Source organism: Macaca nemestrina, chromosome 2 (assembly GCF_043159975.1).
Source record: "Macaca nemestrina isolate mMacNem1 chromosome 2, mMacNem.hap1, whole genome shotgun sequence".
NCBI classification, from domain to species: domain Eukaryota; kingdom Metazoa; phylum Chordata; class Mammalia; order Primates; family Cercopithecidae; genus Macaca; species Macaca nemestrina.
This window is the reverse complement of record NC_092126.1, coordinates 131,534,422-131,555,342: the sequence shown is the minus strand read 5'-3', so window position 1 is coordinate 131,555,342 and position 20,921 is coordinate 131,534,422. Positions and strand designations below refer to the sequence as shown.

At 39.0% G+C, this 20,921-nt stretch overlaps 1 protein-coding gene across 3 annotated transcripts in view; it reads right to left on the bottom strand.

Annotated features, from left to right (window-relative positions):
- Positions 1 to 19,195, bottom strand: part of TAFA1 (TAFA chemokine like family member 1) — a 557,764-nt gene extending 538,569 nt beyond the window's left edge. The window contains exons 1-2 of one of the 3 annotated variants that reach the window (XM_011744776.3): positions 18,934 to 19,195; positions 3,492 to 3,612 (exon numbers count right to left, since the gene is read on the bottom strand). In XM_011744776.3, the coding sequence (XP_011743078.1) occupies positions 3,492 to 3,609 (118 nt within the window). In that variant the 5' untranslated portion in view covers positions 3,610 to 3,612; positions 18,934 to 19,195. Of the gene's footprint in view, positions 1 to 3,491; positions 3,613 to 5,538; positions 6,040 to 18,933 lie in introns of those variants that run through there. The other 2 variants (XM_011744782.3, XM_011744767.3) reach the window with 2 other exon arrangements.
- Positions 19,196 to 20,921: the final 1,726 nt, after the last annotated feature.

Below are 20,921 nucleotides of genomic sequence, written 5' to 3'. Positions count from 1 at the left end.
GTAGGGAACAGCCAAACTGCCTGTAAGAGGCTGGGTGGCAGAGGGTGGGGATGGGGGGGGAGCCATTCCTAATCAGGTGAGGAGGCAGCTGTAAAGCTTTCACTCTCCCTCCATTCAAGGCTCTGAGTGAAAGAGTTGTCATTTTCCACATTTCTCAGATACTTGGTATGCACGTGGAGTCTGCCCGCTCTTGCTTTATGAAAGAGGTGATTTTTCAAGCTTAGGCAAATGGGGCAGAGCTCAGGGTCTGCGGGTGTCTCATTTTTTCTCATCATGTCACTTGTTTTAACCGATTTGAGAAAATGAGATTATGTTTTTCCTTTTTGCTCATTTATCCAGCAATTTATTTATTTATTTGTTCATTTAGGGGTGGATTGTCACAGATAACTGGCCCTGATTTCTATCTTGTTTTCATACACATTTCATTAGTGTCCCTGGAGATTTAAGACCTACAAGGCAAAATGTCACAACTCTAATCCAAAAAAGGCATATTTTTATTCTTAAAATCAAAAGATTGTATTAAAGGATCTGACTGGAATAATCTAGAATATGGCTATGACCAAGATCTATCACCTTAATCTTTGCAGCTATTGTCAAAAACCAAGTAAACGTATTATATAGAACTATTGGATGTTAAGTTTAATATCATTTTAATCATTCTGCATCTAGGAAGGGATATTTATAGTTTCTTCATTTCAGCAATAAAGCTGAAATGGGTCTCAAATGTATTAGCACTTGGGGTCAAAATTGGTTTCAGTGCTGCAGTTTCTTGGGGTATTTGACACACAGATCAACTATGCATTCGTTGATAATACACAAATTCTAAGGAAGAAAATGGAGCAAACAAATATTGAGTTTAATTTCAGCCAGAACCTAATATGTGATTTTCAGTTTAAAAATATGATATTTTAATAATAAGACCTATAAAGACATAAGTTTAATTATTACACATAACCCGCACAGAAAAACTCCATATATTCACTGATTAACAGAGACAACTATGTGAAAGCTTGTTACAAATGGTACTGTATCTATTTCATGATTATATGCATAGAGTAAAATAAGACACATAGCATTGGTGGTATATTCTAGCCATGTACCACATGGTTAACAAAACAATAGCAAGAGAAAAAAAAGAGTTGTTGCCTTGGCTATGTGGATTATTAGCTGTGTGAACAGCAAAACTTCATTCATCAAACATCCCTGGCTTGCAGGTTTACAGTCTATTAAGTGGGGACATCAGTAATTTCCAATATTTGTGAAGAACTTTACAGCTTACAAAAGACTTATTAGAAGTTATTTTTACTATATTTACACCCCACCTCACCCCCACCACCACCATATCTATAAATGGGAAATGAGAGCAGAAAAGTCAGTTGTCCAAGGTTATGTCACTAACCTTAAGTGACAGACTTGGATGGCCAGCCCTGAGCCCTGCCTTCTCCCCTCAGCCATGTACCACTCACCAGTTCTGCCATGGCCACCCTCAGAATGGGTGTGCAGTTCAGATGAGACCAAGTTTTGACATAATGAAAGTTTTCAAAAATTATATGAAGGGGCTCACACTTCTGCAAAGAAGCTATTTGGCATGGTCACTTGGTGCACTGAGAGGCATTTTCCCCTCCTAGGGACACAGGCTCTGGCAGTGAATCATACTGATCTGACTTCCAAAGACAGCTATTCCCTGTGTAGCCTCAGACAAGCCACCTAACCTTTCAGAGTTTCTGTTTCCTGGGCAAAAGGGGGAGAAATTACACCCATTTGCATCAGGATTCAACTAAACAGTGTGAATTAATCCTAAGAGCCCTGCCTAAAACATACACGTAATAGTTGTTTTACCATGAATTCTTACTGTTGAGCATCACAACGAGTGCAAATGTCCCGCATTGTTTATTATTTATGACCATGTAGTGAAAGACATTTGTGCCAGAACTGACTGTGATTAAGCGATTGGAGGTAATGTGGGAATCTCAAATTCACTTTTGTTTTCCCTCCATCTCGGTTGCACTGAGGCTTGAGTGACTGTTCCCGCGCCAGGCTCCGGACACAGGATGCAGAAATACAAGCGCGTCCTGAAGCAGGGCGGTTTCCATGCCCACCTGCAGGGGCACTAGCGCCCCCTCGCCTTCCCTCTCAGACCAGGGCGTGGGGAAACAGGATGGCGGGGCCCAGAATCAGCCCCCAGCCTCAGCCCCAAGCACAAGCCAGCCCCACCCCTTCTCCCGGGGCGGCCCGAACTCCAACACCCAGCAGGCTTGCGCGCTCACTGCAGCCTGGTGCAGGCACGCGGGAGGACCCTGGGCTGCATCTGCGCTCTGACAAGCCTGCCCCCAGCAGGGAAGCTGAGCCCCGAGAGGCAGCAAGCGGGGCCCCGGAAGGTATTGCTGGAGGACTGTACAGAAGAGCCTGGAATCGGTGTCCAGGCCGCCTGAGGAGCCAGGGAAAGGCAAGGGCGTAGACGCTGGACCACGCAGCAGGAGGAAGCTCGACGGATGGGAGGAGGCCATTGATGGGATTTGGAGAGGCGGGTGGAGGGCTGGGAGCACTTCAGAACTCAGCATCAGAAACTTGGGCGCGCAACTGGTCCCCAGAGCCCGAACTTGACCGTCGCGAGAGAGGAAGGGAGGGGAGGGAGGGAGGTTGGGTGGAGGGTGAAGGCGGGGTGGGTAGTAGAAGGATGCGAAGGCTGATGCTGAACAGAAAATGGAAGGAAATTTTTCCGAGAACCGGGGAAGGTAAGGACAATCGAGCTGGGAGGGACTGTAATGAGAAAGCTGGCGAGGCAAAGAAGGAGAGCAAAATCCAGATTGAGGAGCGAGGCCGTGGATGGGTGAAAAATACACTTTGAACATTAAGAGGAAGAAAGCAAAATGCGTCCGGAACTAAAAATTCAATATAGGGAAAACAAAACAAAACAAAAATCAGGTGGGAGGGACCTCATCCCTGAAACTGCCAAAAGAGAGGGAAAAATGCCACTGAGCATACCGGAAGAACAGAAAGTGAAGGGAGAAAGGAAAGGAGGCATATTATACCAGACAAGAAATAGTAAGTTACTTTTTAATTTCTTTTCATTGACAACTTGCTTCCAAAGTTAATTTGGGGACTATGCCCCCAACAAAATTCTTAGCCACATACAGACCAAGATTATAGTAGGTAAAATCCTCAAGTCTTGAAAGTTATTCCACCTTTTGCAGAATATTCTGCTATTGGCCAAAGCGTCCAAAAACAGATGACTTCTACTTTTCAAGGTGTGTAGAAGCAGGTGGGGTGACACTTAGAAAAACCCACCTTTTCTGAGAAATTAATAGGAATACCCCCAAGACATTTTGGCACACTCCCCTTCCCCCAAAGCATCCAGCCAACAATATGTCTTGGAATTCAAAGGCAAGCTGCCCACACTACAGCACTTTATGTCACTTGCATTCAACCATCTGTTAAGGAAACAGTGGTAAGACTGGAGGAGGCTGCAGTGGATCCAGCTCCTGACTTACCTGGTCTGTGCAGGTGATGCTGCTGGAAAGTGTGCTGAAGGGATCCATGGCAGAGTAGCATTGCACAAGCACTTATCCACAAATACAGGACCCAGGACATCGCAGAGACCATTGCCATTCTCTAAAGAGAACATTCGACAGGAAAGGTTACCCGCGGCTTCAAGCCCCCAGCTCACTCAGCCCCACTGATGAGGGAAGGGAGGTCTCAGACGTCATGTTCCTTTGCTACTTCTCTGGCTAGAACTAATGATCCAGCAGAGGTCATGCCATGAAGTGGGATTGAGGGAAAGCCCTTTTCAGATGATCATACATTCATTTTTTTTCTTAATTCTGCAAAACTCCAAGGATTGCCAAAATGCAAAAATAAAGTTTTAGACTATCAGTTAGTCAGTTTAAAACAATGCGAGCTGACTAAAAATCCTATTTTACACAATGATCTTTAAACTATAGTTATCTCAGGCACTGAAAAGCTGCAGACTCCTCCTGTTCATTCTAACTTCATTGCAAGTCTGACATAAGCCTGGAAGGAAAGAGTGGGTTCTTTTTTTTTTTTTTTTAATTCTACAGTCATGAATTTTTAATTGCAATGCTGTCTTCTAAACTAAGTAATCATTTCTCAGAGGCATGTTGTAATCTCCTGATAGAACTGATCCTTTTGACTGGACCAAAGAATCAGAAGGGATTGTGTTTAGCCAGAATGAGTTTCAGATGCAAGACCTATGCTTCTATCCTAGAGCAAGCCATAATTTACAATATTGCTTAGCCTCCTTAGATTTCATTGTAGCTTTTGTTGTACAGCATTGATGAATATGCATATACAGGTGGCATATGTATTTATGGATGAATATGTACCTTTTCTTGGGCACTGAAACTTTGACAGTCTTATCTGCACCTGTGAGGATCTTAGGAACTACAAAGGCTCAACTGCGCTATATATTGTCCAATTTCTCAAACAACACCTTATGCTGCATTTCATATTGCCAAATTAATCAAACTTGAAGCACCGTCCTTACTCAGCCAGTTATAGGGAAGCATTTTCTACACAAGAATCCAGTTAACTGTATGCTTTTCTGTTAGGTCGAGAGGACTTTGGAAGAAGATTTCTTTCTTTCTTTTCCTTTTCACTGTCAAATCATACCCTTCAAAAACCTCAACTATACATTGAAAACGTGCTAGTAACCTCCCAGCCTGGCTTCTTTATTCATGAAAATTGGTTCTTTATTAAAAACTGTGATGTTCAGAAAACAAAAATATACATCATATATATGCACATAATGCAGGCTCATTTGTGGATTTTAGCAGACAGATACAGCCTTGGAAGGATTTTAGGACTATAATAGACAAATGGTGACAACTATAATTAAGGGCAAAGTAGGAAAACATTATTTTCAACAGTTTGGTGCTATTCATGCCTAAGTCTGTGATTCAGATGGAGCATTCACTTTCTAATTAGTTTCACTGCCCACTGTTTACTTTTGTATACAACATACTTTGCCTTATTGTTTTCAGAACTATCGGGATAACATACATGCATTCTCTTCAGTGGAAATGAATAGCAGCACCCCTCCTGTGAAACCTAAAATGAATGTATTTGGGGACTTTTTCAGAATACCCTGCAAATTACAGAAAGACAAAAACAGAGATGACTGTGAATGTATTTACTGCTTGTGAATTGCAGTTAAAATGTACTAGAAATTCACCTAAACTTGAAAGAAAAATCCTGCCACAACCAAAACTTAATAGTTTTTCAATGACTGCTTTCTCTTGCTCATTTCTTCACCCATATAGATCCTACCACTCAAAAGGATTACTGTGACTTGATGCTTGCAATATTTTCTTTTTTAATTTAACTTTCTTTAATTCTCAGCATTACTTCCAAACCTCCTGCATGCCACTCTCACTGCTTGCTCTTTTACCAAGAGGTTGTCTCAATGTTATTAAGTGTCTTCCCCAAATAAAGCATTCAGCCTTGCACAGTTCTCTAGATATGCCTGGATATGCTTCAGATCTGCTTTCTGAATCTTAAACCCTCAAATATGCTTCTTACCTGAAAAATCCAGCCAAGAGCAGAGTACTCTATTAGTGTTCATTGGAAAGATCTAACACTTTTTAAAATCCATCTGTGCCACAATTTGAAATCTTTTTTCAAAGAGCTTCCCAACAATCTTCTTTATCAGGATTAAAAAAAAAAAAATGTTACTCTCTTCCGATCCTATTTCCACAGTAAAAAAAAAAGAAAAAAAAGAAAAAAAAAGACATCGGTTCATTCAGACTGTATTGTCAGAAAAGGAGCCAAGGTTTGAGGGGTGGAAACCTTGTCATTTTCACCTTTAAATCATCTCCTGGCGTCACCTCTGCCTGACGAGACCTTTGAAGTGATGGGGAGATAATGTGCAGTTTCCTGATGAGAATCGGTTTATAGTTGCCGATGAACCATCCCCACTCCAGTGCATTCGGGGCAGAGTAAGGCAGCAAAATGTAGGAGCAGGGCTGCTATACGGTGCTGTAAGTAGCAGTAGTCTGTTTCAATACATCCCTCCGCTCCAAAGTATCACATGTCTTAAAGTGACATTACCCTCTATTACAGCTACAGTGAATTGTAATATCTGCCCACTAACTCTTCAACAACTCAAGCAGCGCTTTAACACTATATTGCCTGATTTATTATGTTAGAGGTCCTACTGATACCACTGATTTAACAAAAGAGTAAAGAGGGAAGGAGAAACAAGAAAAAAAGCGTTCTGCAAAATACTGATAGTATTAGTGGGAGTTACACTTCTCACAGTAAATGGGAAAGTGAAATATAAGCCATTTCTTACCTCTTAATGTTCTTTTTACCAGTAAGTTAACCACAAATATTGTCAGGTTTATACTAATTTAAATCTGCTGGTTGTTTCAGCAGTTAAATAGGAGACTAGAATTTACCTGGAATAGGACATAGATGCATATATGCATAAGTCCAATAAAAACCTTCTGAATTTTTTGAACATGTTTAATAAATAAAAATGTGTTATTTTTAGCACCAAATGAAGAAATATGCTCACAGCTCTTTTTTAAAAATTTTTTCTCTCCTTCAAATAACATGCTGGGGTAGGGAGGGAAAACACTCAGGAGTTCAATGTCTTGTTTCTCGTACTATGGTTTGAACCCTTTCTTTTTCAGAAATACAGTATAATTTTGCCTAAACTTCAGGGATGCATAGAAAGGGATTCAGTTTTCATTTGTCAATTGCACAGGTGATAATTCTCTGAAATACCCTCAGTTATTTCACAGATCACTTATAAAGCACCTACTATGTGTTAGGTGCCTGGGGAACAACGCAGAAAACATGATTGATGAGATCCTCACTGTTATAGATCATACTGTCTAGTTTTTTATGGTGTTTTCAAAATCAAGGTAGTTCTCATAATATTCCTTCCTTGGAAACATTTTGAAATTCCCCAGGATACTCTCTTGCCTTTCAGAGGCCCAATAAAGAAGGTCCAATGCTGCTGCGCATCTTTGCAAGCGATTCTGTTTTCTCATGTTACACACAGTGAGAGAGTGAGGGATCCTTCAGACTCATCAATCTTGTCAATTGGTCTTTCACATTGCACAAAACACACATAATAACTCTTTGTAATATAACAACTGTTCACTAACTCTTACATCTAAACAGATTTCTAAGTAGTAGTAAATATTAATCTCACAGTTAAAAATTAGTTAAAAATGCCAAAGTTCTAGTTGGTATTGCATGTTTCACATCTGTGCCTCATTCTTGTTGTTCATGAGTATGTACAGAAAGTTTACACTGACTGTACAGCATCAAGATAAACAAACAAAAAAACAAAAAAACAGCAGTGGTGGCAGGTAATGTTTATAAAACCTTCACCAGATGCTAGCACATTCTATAGTATGTCTTGTAAAGTCTAATTTAATTCTTTTTACCAACCCCATAAGATAAGTATTATTATCTCTGTTTCACAGTTGGGGAATGTGAGAGGAGACAGGAAGGTTAAAGAACGTACACAAGGTTGTATGGTAGTAAGTGATAGAGCAGATTTCAAGCCCAAGAGAACATTTCTAAACACTGGAATAAAATATTTAATGGAAAAAATAATCCAAAAATATAGCTATTATATTTTCTCATTTCTTTAACATTAAGATAGTCTCAAAAAATGATTATTCATTCTTTTTAGAGGTACATATTACACCAGGTATTTGAAATACAGAAGTATACAAGACAGCCTTTGCCCCATGATTATTGTTGGTTGTGGTTTTACTATGCTGATGAATTAAAATTAAAAGGAAGTTCACCTTTGCTAATAAAGGCTACCATTTTGAAAACCTGTAACCATTATGTTTTTCATTTCTAGAGATTAAAATAAGGGTCAAGATAGTTACTTCCATAATTAAATTTAATCCACCACCTAATAGACTACATTCAAGGTAGTCAGATAGCCATTGTTGAAAATTAAGAAAAAAAATACTGGAATAAAGACTTGCCTTAAGTATCATTCTAAATGTATGTAATGAAGCAAGAATATCAACAGAGTTCCATGTTTTTCTTCCAAATACCTTGTAGACCATTGCATTACAGCCAATGATCATTTGTCCTAATAATGTAAGAATCAACATATATTGATCTTTGAGGCCATTTAGTGTATTCTCCCAACTCAAAGCAAAACTACTCTCACATTTTTCAGAGAAGTTGAGCCTTTCCACCTTCTGACCATGGCAGGATTGCACTTCCTGATCCATTTAGGGTTGGGTATGCCATAAGGTTCAGCCAATAAGGTGTCTTTAGAACTGATGGCATTTCCTCAAGCAATAGAGCATTTAATTGCTGAAGTGACACCCTGAGATCTCTTCTTGCCTTTGAAGCAGGGACAAGCTGTGCTATCAGCCTGAGTCCTTGAGCAGAGGCCTCCTCTTCCCCTACCAACCTTTGATGGATCTACATAGTGAATAAGAAATAGTTTTTGTTTAAGCAATTACAACTTCAGAGTTATTTGTTATTGCAGCATCATCTAGTCTATCCTGACTGATGAAAACTTTATCTCGTAATTCACTTATTAATTGAATTTTTATGTTCCATGCACTGTACTAAGCCATGAGGAGAGCATTATACACATCAGTAATCACAACTATGTCTTAAAAATACAAAGCATTCACAAGGTAAACACCAAACAAACAAACAAAAGCAGTAACAAAAAAAACACACACACAACAAAATAAAACCCAACTACTGCTTAAGAAAGAATAAAGATCCTTAGTAGCAACAGGGAATGCACACAGTTTGAAAGAGAAGCTAAATCATTTTCTATCAAACTGGTGATATTCCATACTACAATTTGAATCTGGATCCGTAAGGCAGAATTTTCAGTAACTATAAGAAAAAGAAAATGGGAGACAAGATTTTTCTTAGGCTGGAAAAAAAGATAACCTTCATGTAGGAGTCTCATTTTTCACCTCCAGCAGCCTAGCTCTACAATTACTTTATCAACTGTGATTCCTCATTGCTTATCTTGTCTGTCTTCCAGGTAGAAGAAAAAGAAAGAATAAGGTCCTTTCTTTCATTCTTACACTTCTCATTTCTTTATTCTTTATTCTCCTTTTAGCACAGAGAGAAAGTTGAAATCCCACCAGCTTCATCTCCTTTTCTCTAACCAAAGCAATACATATATATTTTTATGGCAAATAAGTAGTCCCTTTTTTTTTTTGCAAGGATATGAACATATATCAGAAGCACATAAAGGTCATGAAAATGATTGCTTTGGCAATAATAAAAACAATAATATGATTTTTTGGTTTATAAAACTTTCAAATCCATAGCTGATTTAAGATCAGATCCCCCAAAGCTACTCAATTCCAATGGCCATTCAACAACCCAATAGTTTGAGCCAGAAATGAAGACTCTTCTGGACATGTCTCTCCCCATAAACTTCCGCATCCAATCAGTCACTACTGCCTACTAATTCTACTTCCTGTTTATGCCTCAGATCCATCCAGTCTGTCCCTCTCCATTCAACTACTGTCGTCCAGGCTACCATCATCTTTTACCTGAACTATAACAAGTATACTTGTCTTGGAGTATGTAGCTCCCACCTGTGTCTCTCTGCATCTGGAGGGAGCATATTTGAGACACATGATGATTATGTCACTCCTGCTACTTAAAAACCTTTCAATGGTTTCCCATTGCACTTAAAATAAAGTCCAAATCTTATGTCCATGGTTGACGAGGCTCTGCATGAACTGGCCCACCTACTTCTCTAGCTTCATCTCTTACAAACGTTCTAACTCTTGGCTTCTAGTAGACTCTTCTCTTGGATTCTTGAATAGGATGGAGAAACTTTCTTTCCAAAGCCTTCTCTAGTGCTCCAGACAAGATCAGGTCATTGTGCTATGTCCCCTTATATCCCTTGGGACAGCACGTCTAGAATATTAAATAGCAGTATAAATAGCAATTTCTGGAATTATTTGTTTAATGCCTGCTTTATCTCCTTACAAGAATCACCATGAGGGCAAGGAGGACAAGCATATTGGTCATTGCTGCATCTTCAGAGTCTAACATACTGCCTAGCATATAGTAGACAGTAAAATGCTTGAATGAATAAATGAATAATAATGAATGAATCAAAAATAAAATACTAATTCACCATCAGGATGGCATGCATAATGAACTGCCTTTACAGAAATAAGTAGATTTGACCAGGCGTGGTGGCTCACGCCTATAATCCCAGCACTTTGGGAGGCCAAGGCAGGCGGATGACCTGAGATCAGGAGTTCAAGACCAGCCTGGCAAACATGGTGAAAGGCCATCTCTACTAAAAATATGAAAATTAGCCAGGTGTGGTGGTGGGCACCTGTAATCCCAGCTACTCAGGAGGCTGAAACAGGAGAATGGCTTGAACCCTGGAGGCAGAGGTTGCAGTGAGCCAAGATCACCATTGCACTCCAGCCTGGGTGACAAGAAAGAAAAGAAAGAAATAAGTAGATTTTGTGACCCTCCCCATAGCCTTTGCTCGTTTTTTTGGTAGGTAATATATTCATGTATGAAGTGGTGACCCATATTCAGGGTGACCACCTTGCCTTGTTGCGATAACACTAAGTAAAGGAAATTGGCCTGTACACTGTTTAAAACAATGGCTACTTGCCACTAAATTTGTGTTGGATTTTATTTTATTTTATTTTATTTTTATTTTTATTTTTTGCTAGAAGAAAAAAAAATGAAATCATTGTGAATTTTCCACCCTGGTTCTCAGGATTTGATATCCAATATGATCTGATGGTAGATCTCACAGCTGATCCCTGGAGAATAAAAAAAGTCGTCTACAGATGTTAAAAGTCAAAAGAAAGCACTTAGAATTTCAGTATATTGGACCTAGAAGAGACCCCCAAAATCTCCTTGTCTAGCCTGTTATTTTTAGAAGAAAGATGAAGACATAAGAAAGGGGAAGAGGCTTACTCAAGGGAACATGGCAAATTAACTAGCATAGATGATGTTAGAATACAACTTTCCCAATCTAATGTCGCTCTTTTGTGTGCTTCCCCACCCTCCAACGTAGACACACACATACATACAAACACACACACACACACTCACAGAGAGAGGGATAGAGAGAATAAGAGAGAGAGAGAGAGAGCAGTATTCAGTAGAACTTTCTGCAATGTTGAAGATGTTCTCTATTTCTGCTGGCTAATATGGTAGCCACTATTGATATGTAGCTATTAAGCATTTGAAATGTCACAAGTGCAACCAAGAAACTGAATTTTTAATTCTATTTAATTTTAACTATTTTAAATTTAAGTAGCCACATTTGGTTGATAGCTACTGCATTGGACAGCACAGTTCTAGAATACACCAGCCAGGTCAAGAAAAATAAAACCTGTGATTTTTCAATAATTTTTAGTAAGCTAGAAGAAAGATCTTTAATTACGTGATAGTAACCTTCCAGGAAGAGAATAGCATAGAAAGAAAGAAGTAGGATGTGTTTGGTTACAGTTAACAGAAAAACAAATAGGCACACACAAAATTCAAACTGGAGTAAATAATAAAGAAGATGTACAGTTTCCTATGGGTTGATAGCCCACAGGTGGCACTCACTTGCAGGTGGGTTTGATGAGCAATTCGACTAAGCCGTCAAAAACTAGCTCATTTCAAACTCTCTCTGCCTTCCAGAATTTCTATTCATTCTAAGGCAGGTGTCTCATCACGGCTGAAACATGGCTGCCAATGGCTGCCTGGGCTATGTGCTTCCTCATCCACATAGGAACAAGAGAAAGGATTGTTTTGGGTTTTCTCACATGAGCAAGGATTATTTATTCCTAGCTTCCTCCAGCAAACTACTAGTCATGCCTCATTAGTTTAACTTGGGTCACTTGCCCCTCCTTGAGCCAGTGACCTTGAACAGGGGGAAAGATCACATTGTTGGGCTTAGAGCTACAATACGTGCCACATCCCTAACTCTGGAGAGCATCCCCCAAAGAGATGGGGGATGGTGGCACTTCAGTGGGGGAGGGTGGCACTTAAAGGAGAATCAGGATAATAAGGAAAAGGAGAATGAATATTGAAGGCATGATTATAATGTTGACTAAGGCTAGTAAAGCTTTCATATATACTTTTAGGACTAAAGGACTTTGATATGTTTTATAATTTCTTCCTACTTATAAAATAATGTATTCGTATGTTAAAGGGTAGATAACTCAAGATCTAAACTAAAAGTTTTAGAAGTCATCTATAATCAATCACACAAATGTTACCAGCATTCACATTTAAGTATACATACTTCTAACACTTTTTCAAACATGCCTATTTGGTGCTTTTTTTTTTTTAATTGTAATTTAATATATTGTTTTTTGTTTTTTGTGGGTTTTTTTTTTTTTTTTTGAGATGGAGTTTTGCCCTGTGACCCAGGCTGGAGTGCAATGGCACTGATCTTGGCTCACTGCAACCTCTGCCTCCTGGGTTCAGATGATTCTCCTGCCTCAGCCTCCTGAGTAGCTGGGATTACAAGTGCCCACCACCATGCCCAGCTAATTTTTGTATTTTTAGTAGAGACGGGGTTTCACCATGTTGGGCAGGATGGTCTCTATCTCCTGACCTCATGATTTGCCCGTGTTGGCCTCCCAAAGTGCTGGGATTACAGGCATAAGCCACCGCGCCTGGCCAATATGTTTTTATTATGTTTTACGATTTTTCATTGTATTTTTTATATTTTATTATTTTTTTCTCAAAATATCACATTTTTCATGTCAGTCCTTTAATGGTGCTCTTAATCCACTTAACCAATCTAAAGTACTGTACTTTTGTTTCTTGAAATATTCAACATCCATTTGTTGCTTGTAAATTGTGGTTGATTTTACTTTTGTGGCAGTAAATTTTTTACTACATGAACCAAATATTAAAAACAGGAATGCCTTTCTTTTTCTATGGGATCCTACATAGTGTCAGTGGTTAACTACAAAAAAAAAGTAATCATACATGTATCTTATTTTCCTTGTGTGGGTTTAAGTACTATTAACTTTTCTTGACTTCGTATGTTTATATTTGATTTTCCATTAAGTAAATTTCTGAAGAATAGGAGTTTTTGTCTTACTATTAATATAGCTTATTATTCTCTTTTATCTGGCTTGAGTTTTTAATTATGTGAACTAGACAATTTCCAGAAATAGTAGAAAAACACAGGAAAATAGAAATACATATATTTTAATCTATACCTCTTTGGGTCTTCCTCCTTTCATTTATTTATTTTTTAATGTGGTCAGAGAGGCAATCTAATAGCAGGAATGAGAAAATAAACTCTGGAGTCAAACTGCTTGAGTCTATTTCAGCTCCACCTCTTACTAGCTGTTGGATTCTGTGTAACTTCACCTAAGTTGCCTCACTGATACCTGCTTCAAAGGATCATTGTTAGATGCATATCAGTGTATCTGGTACACTATAAATCTCTATAAAGTTTTAAAATTAAATTTGATTTATTTGGTGTAATTAAGATTTTGCTTAGAATTGTAAGATGTTTTCTCACTTCTCTATAACTTTGAGTGTGCAAAAGTATAGAATTCTACTGAAACATTCTTTCTATTTGAAAAATACTTGCTCTGTCTTTCATTTCTACCTACCATTTCCCTTCTCCTTCCTTTTTCCTAACTCGGCTTGCTTTTCCAGATTAGCTTCTTGATGTCATTCTCTATGGAGTTTCTCTTGGCCTCCCAAGTCTAAGTTAGAGACCCTTCCTCTACACTCCCACAGATTCTGTCAACTGCACTTGCTGTAGCATCTATTGTTCTGTGCCATATTTCTCCGTTATTGTCTCCCCACTAGACTATCTTTTATATCCATATAATTAGGCAAAGCAGCATAGTGCCTTTCAGTTCCTCAAACATATTATACCATTCTTTTTTTTTTTTTTTTTTTTTGTTTTTTTTTTTTTGTTTTTTTTGAGGCCAAGTTTTGCTCTGTTGGCCAGGCTGAAGTTCAGTGACCTCAGCTCACTGCAACCTCTACCCCACAAGTTCAAGGAATTCTCCTCCCTCAGACTCCTGAATAGCTAGGATTATAGGCACACACCACCACACCTGGCTAATTTTTGTATTTTTAGTAGAGATGGGGTTTCGTCATGTTGGCCAGGCTGGTCTCGAACTCCTGGCCTCAAGTGATCTGCCCACCTTGGCTTCCCAAAATGCTGGGATTACAGGCGTGACTCACCACACCCAGCCATATTATCCCATTCTTGACTCAAAGCTTTTTCACATTCTGTTCTCTCTTTCAGAAACATTTTTCCATTCTGTTATTTTCCCAAATAGCCCTTTCTTTATCCCCCCTGATTTCAGGGATACTTTCTCTGACCGTATCAGTCCTTTCTTGAAAATATGCAATTATTTCCCAATGCACAGAATATAATGTCTGATTTTTAAAAAACTAGGTCCAGCATGAACTGATATCCACCCCTATTTCCAAGCTAATATTATTCCACTTTTCCCTAAACACCTGCACATGCACCATGCTCCAGTCACTCTGGTCTTTTCTCACTAATTCATTTGGGCAGTCATTCATTTACCAAGGATTCACTCAACAAATGAGGTACGGAGACTAGAACTCAATTCCTGGTGAAGAAGATAATCACTGCCCTGCTTTATACACTCCAAATCCTTTCTAGATTTAAGGCCTTTAATGTGCTATAAGCTCCTGTTTTATTTATCACTGTTCACTCACCATCTGGCAATGAACCTGGCACATAGTAGGTGCCTAATCAATATTTATAGAACATATGAATACATGAATGTGTGAATGAATGAATACACAGTCACTTCTCATTTATTCGTGTTTTAAGTGTTTTATGAATTTGCAGCAAGATTCTAAGCAAGCGGTTGGCAGTGGGCTGAGCAGGGAGGAGGCTGGGAAGAATTTCAGATGATGTGTCTGTATGTGTATGGGTGTTTGTGTGGGAATCTGAGTCTGAGAGTGCCTAAATGTGCATCTCCAACCTCATCCTAGTGCCAGAGGAAAATGCTTTTTGCATCACTTCTTGTTTTCTCCACCCTTTTGTCCCCTTCTTCTAACACACCCTATTGACAGTACGCCTTCCCTACTCTTGGTTTCCACCCTCACATTCAGGTTTTTGCCATAGTGTAATGGAGAACATGTGGTATCTCTGGGAGTCCCAGCTCAGGGAGAAGAATGTAACAGTTACAAGTTTAGAGTACAGAAAAAGAGAATTATAAAAGGGACTTCAAGGGAAGAGGGGATGAGAACACACATAACATGCTCATGTTTGGAGTCCCTAAGCCAGAAATCCTCAATCCTGGCAGTAATTTACAATAATCTGGAGAGTTTTTAAAACTCTAAATGCCCAGGCCCCCACCCAGATCAATCAAATCAGGAACTCTGGAGACGGGACTCAAGCAATAGTGTTTTTCAAAGCTCCCTAGGTGGTTCCAATTTGCAGCCAAGTTTGAAAACCACTGCACTAAAACAAAAATGTACGGCAGAAGGCCTCTGGTCACTATGGCAACCCCCAAAATACCTGCAATTTCTTGTTATTTAGTTGCCAATGAAGAGATATGTTCTCTGTGTTTAACAGATTTAAGTTTAGCCCAAGCTAGGCATCTTTATTGAATACTTACTATGTGCTTGGTACAATAATAGCTACCATATAAAACCTCTATTTCATTAATTTTTTTTCTAGTTGTATTTAACTGTGTAGATCATATGAAACTTAAGTGTTCCAAGCCATGTTTGGTAGATTTCATGGTTGCTTCCATTACTTATGATCCTTCTTGATTTTCACTTATGTAACCACAATCTCCCTGCCAAGCTAATCGCTGGTTCCAGAAGTCTTTCCTGTAGTTCACGGTAGCCCCATTCTCTTCACATGATCACAGATGTGAACAAAAGTCAGTTTGGGCCAAAGTTATGCAAGGGCAAGCTTTCAGGAATCTTCTAAAAGACGTTTCCTCCCTTGTCTAAGACAGCCTCAGAAGTGATTTTCTATTTTCATCCAGAGTTGTATAAAAAAGCATGACATTAACCAGGAGTCATTAACTGATATTTTCAGATCCTGAAGAGCCACCAACCCATCAGGATGAGGCTGACACCCTGGAAAGAAGAGTAAACAAGTTGGGGAAATGTCCTTGAATCAAACCAATCCGAAAGTCCACTCAACACTAGGCTTGCCCTGTGATGAATTAAAACAGCTTCAGTTGGGCTTTCTGTTACTTGGAATCAAAAGCATCCTAACTAACTGAGCACTAAGACACAGCCTACAACGATGGAAATATAAAACCAAGATTATCCTATAGATAATTTAATCCAGACTCTCAGTTTAAAAATAAACAAACTAAGATTCAAAGACCTGAAGTGCCTTGTGTAAGGCAACACAGTCTACCTGGGACTGTATTACCTAGAGCTGGGCCTGGACCTCAAGTGTCTTCATTGCCAGCTCACTGCTCATTCTACTAAACCATAAAGACATATTCATTGTGAACATTCACTTTAATTTTCCATTCGTGTTAAATTACTTGTAATGGCCCTAATTTTTGAAATGTCGTAAATTTCCTTGGAAGGAACTCTCTCTAGAAATATATATTCTCATCCCTCTCTCAACAGACACACCCAAAACTTATAGATACAATTTGATTGTTAAATGTAGACATCATGAAAGAATATGGAAAACTGTTAAAAATACATATCACACAGCTCACCCCCAACCAAGAAAAAAATTAAAAATTCTACCAGGCTAGGCTGCTTCACTAAATGATGTTGCTGAATATATAAAATACTTGAATCTAAATTTGAAAGTGCTCCCCCCTCCCCTTGATTAACCAGATTGTCCCCTCCCCTATATATAGGAACGCTATGTGCCTGAGCCCACTTGCCATCTGTCACCACATTTTCCAAACTTCTCTTCCACCCCCTCCTCTTACACAATCTTATCACACAGAAATATTAGATTTCAGGGATTTGTATAATTTCATCAGATTTTCTGAGCAAAGTAAAAATAGAAGATGTACTGGTATACTAAACTGACTCAGTTTTTGAGTGCCCAACACATATCTACGGTAGCCAGTAACGCCCTTTACACAGACCTTATGTGGCCAGGAATAGCAAGAATAAGGTTTTTATTTTTCCCCCTGTAGTATGGTATTTCATATTAGGAATTTTCAGGCATTCCCCATATTACAGAGAGGAATTTGGATAGTTTCCAGAGAGTCCTGACTCATATAACATTATATTGCTTTGTTTATTAGCTTTTGTAAAGTTTAGTAAGTTTTCCCAGATCACTGGAAAAAACTTACAAGCCAACTTGGGAGTATCCATATTGTTGTTTCCCCCTTACAGTTTAGGAGATGAATTCTAACCATCTAAATATATGGTACCTCTACTCACCCAGGCGCTTTGGCCAGAAACTTAAGAGTCTTCTTAGTTTGCTGTATTCCCTACCTCTCAGAACCAATCCATCAGAAATACAAGCTAACGCTTTTGTTTCCAGATCCCACAGGAAGTCTTTGAAGAATATCCAGGGAAATTGGCTGTGAAGTATCAAGCCTACTACCCAATACACATTTGTTAAGGATGGTCCTGTGAACTAGGTTCTTTCCTATTTCATTCTTTCCTATTTCTCTGCATGTGTAGGAGAAAAGAGCTTGTAAGAAGCCCCCTGTTGTGTCTACTAAGCATCTTACTTTCTTCCATCTGCACCCCTGATGGCTCTGAAGGATTAATCAATCACAGACCATTCTCTGATCATCCGGGTGGTCACATGACTCAAGCGGTGGTCACATAACTCAAGCCTGACCAATCAGGAATTCCCATGCTCTGTCAGCAGAGATTGGCTCAAGTGTGGGCACATTACCAAAGGAAGAACACAGGGGAGGAGGGGATTTACTTCCTTTATAACAGGGCTACTGGTGGCTACTTTTATCTTTGAGGAAAAAGGTTACATGGGGAAGCAGAGAATACAATCACACCCACAAGCGAAGGAGGAAAACTAGGGTTGAAGATTTGAAGATGGAGAGAGAGAAGGAGGGAGAGGGATAAGAATAGAGTCTAAATGAAGGTTACAGACTATGGTTTGCCTTCTGTTTTTATAAATTAAGTTTTACTGGAATACAAATATGCCCATTTGTTTATGTATTATGTATACTTGCATTCATGCTACAACAGTAGAATGGTTGGAACGGATATCGTATCCAATGGGTTATTCCTGACTGAGGGCACATGAAGTATGTTGCCCTTCTCAAAGATCTTATAATTTAGTGAAGGGCAAGAAATGTAAATATTAAAGTACATTAAGATAATGGGAATAAGGATGAAATGCAGGATAGAAATAAATCTAACAAAATAACAATGCTAACAACAATGATAATGTTCCTGATGACGACAGATACCACTGATTGATTGCATAGTGGCACTGTGTTGCCTCTTTAAGTATATTGTCACTCATCTTCCAAACAACCTTGCCAAATAGATGTTTCAGTTAGGATACAAAAATGTTTGCTGTAGTAACAAGCAACCCCCATAGCTCATGCTGCATATCCAGGGGGGATCAGTAGGAGGATTTGCTTATTATAAACAGTCAAGATCCCAGGATAATGAAAGCTTTCTCCATATGTTTTCATTTGCCTCACTGGGGGAAGGGACCATTGTAAATCACACACTGTCTCTAAAAGTGTCTGTCCACAAGTGAAACACATCCCTTCCACTCACATTTCATTAGTCAAAACAAATCATTTAACCATTCCTAAACTGAGAAGTACTGGTGGAATGTAATGCTACCATGTGCTTAGAAAGAGAAGAGCTATAAATATTTAGAGAATGCCAGTGCATTAGTCAGGGTTCTCCAGAGAAACAGAACCAATAGGATATAGATATATTGATAGATTATAGATGATAGATAATATAGATATAGGTATAGATATAGACATAGACATATGAGGAGATTTATTAGGGGAATTGGCTCACATAATTATGGAGGCTGTGAAGTCCCACGACAGGCTGTCTGCAAGCTGGAGATCCTGGGATGCCAGTAGCGTGGCTCAATCCAAGTCCAAAAGTCTCAGGATCAGGGAAGCTGATGGTGTCAGTCTCAGTACAAGGCCAAAGGCCTAAGAACCCAGCAGATTGCTTTTGTAAGTCCTGAAGTCCAAAGGCTGGAGAGCCTGGGGTTCTGATGTCCAAGGACAGGAGGAGAAAAATGTCCTAGCTCTAGGAGAGAGAAAAAGGAAATCTTTTTCTCTCCTTTTTTGTTCTATCTGGGCCCCCAGCCAATTGGATAGTGCCCACCCACATTGAGGGTGGATCTTCCCCACTCAGTCCACTGATTCATGCACCAGTCTCCTCTGGAAACCTCGCAGACACAACCAGAAGTAATACTTTCCAGTTTCCTAAGTATTCCTTAATCCAACCAAGTTGACACCTGAAATTAATTATCACAACCATGAATCTTTACTCAAATCAGTATCATTAGTATTCACTTTTCTAATGAGAAAACATAGTAAGATAAGTTAGGAGACTTCCTCAAGGCTGTCAGCTAATAAGTAGTCATGTTAAAATTGAACCCAAGTCAGTATGAATCTAAACCCCAAGGCATTTTTTTTTTGTTTTACCATGTCACAGTCTTTTCTCATCAGCTTTGTGTTAGTTGATTGAATAAAATAGTAAATTCACATGATGTAGGACCAAGCAGGACATATAAAACATTTGGGTTTGATGAGCTTGGAAATAGTAAACCCTTTAATATTTCTAATAAAGACATTTACATTATATAAGCAATACTTAATAAAGACATGGACAGCAGTTTTGACCAGAGAATTGGGTCTGCAGTGGGATAAGGGAGCAGTATAAAAGTTGGAATAAGATAATGCAAAAAAAAAAAAAAAAAAAGTGAGGGAGAGATTAAAGAGGAAGACAGAAGTGAGTAGTTAGAAGGGAGGTTTCAGACAGAGACCTTTCCTGCTCTTGAGTAGCTTAAGTATAATTCTTTCCTAAAAGGTGCAGGTTCAAATATTTATGAGACAGAGTTACTATTCCTTTTAGAGGCTTGTCAAGTGTAAGAGGAGGAAAAATCTGTTTGTGAAGGGAGTTTACAGTATACTTAAAGTTTATTTTAAAAATAAATAGGACTTGATAGATAGGGCAATAAACAACAGGCCCCATCAGTAACCTGCCAGGAGCACTAAGAGGAAGCATCTGTAGGCTGCCAAGAGCCAGAAATAAGAATGAACAATTCTTACCGTCAGAGTCATAGGACAAAGTCACAAGTCACAAACAAAGTGACAGGACAAAGTCAGAGTCACAAACAAAGAGGGTATTTGGGATGCAGCATCTCTAAGCCAAGTTACTCTCTGTTATGGTCACACTCACAGTTATGTGAAATACACCCACGCAGGTAAAATCACATCTGAATCAGATGTTGCTGGTTCCCTTTGCTATGAATTCCAGGTTTTGTTTTAGCTTGAAATTATGACACAGCACACAAAAATATATGGGGATCTTTAGAGAAATATAATAGCACAAAGATATTAAACATTGTATGCTGTCAGTAATTAGGAAGTATATGTGGTCAAGAAGAGTTTATGTGTTCTCTCCAACCACTTATTCTCTTAATATTTATATGTATTAAATGTACACAGGCATGACTATTTATTTAGGTGCTCCTACAATATGCTGGGCATGATTACAGGAGCTAGGGATGCAGACGTGAAGAGGAGAAACAATCTTTACCTTCATAGAGCCTCATATTTTACCGGAAGAGTAAATCGAGGACACAAATGCACAAGGTGATTAAAGATTGGGGCATGTGATCTGAATGTATGAAAAGAATGATGTCGTGGAAAACCTGGGGAACAAGGAGTGGAACTGACTATAGGTAGTGGTCAAGGAACCCTTTGGGGTACTAACCTTTGAGGTGAGAACTGAAAGGTAATAAGCCAACCATGCAATGACAAAGC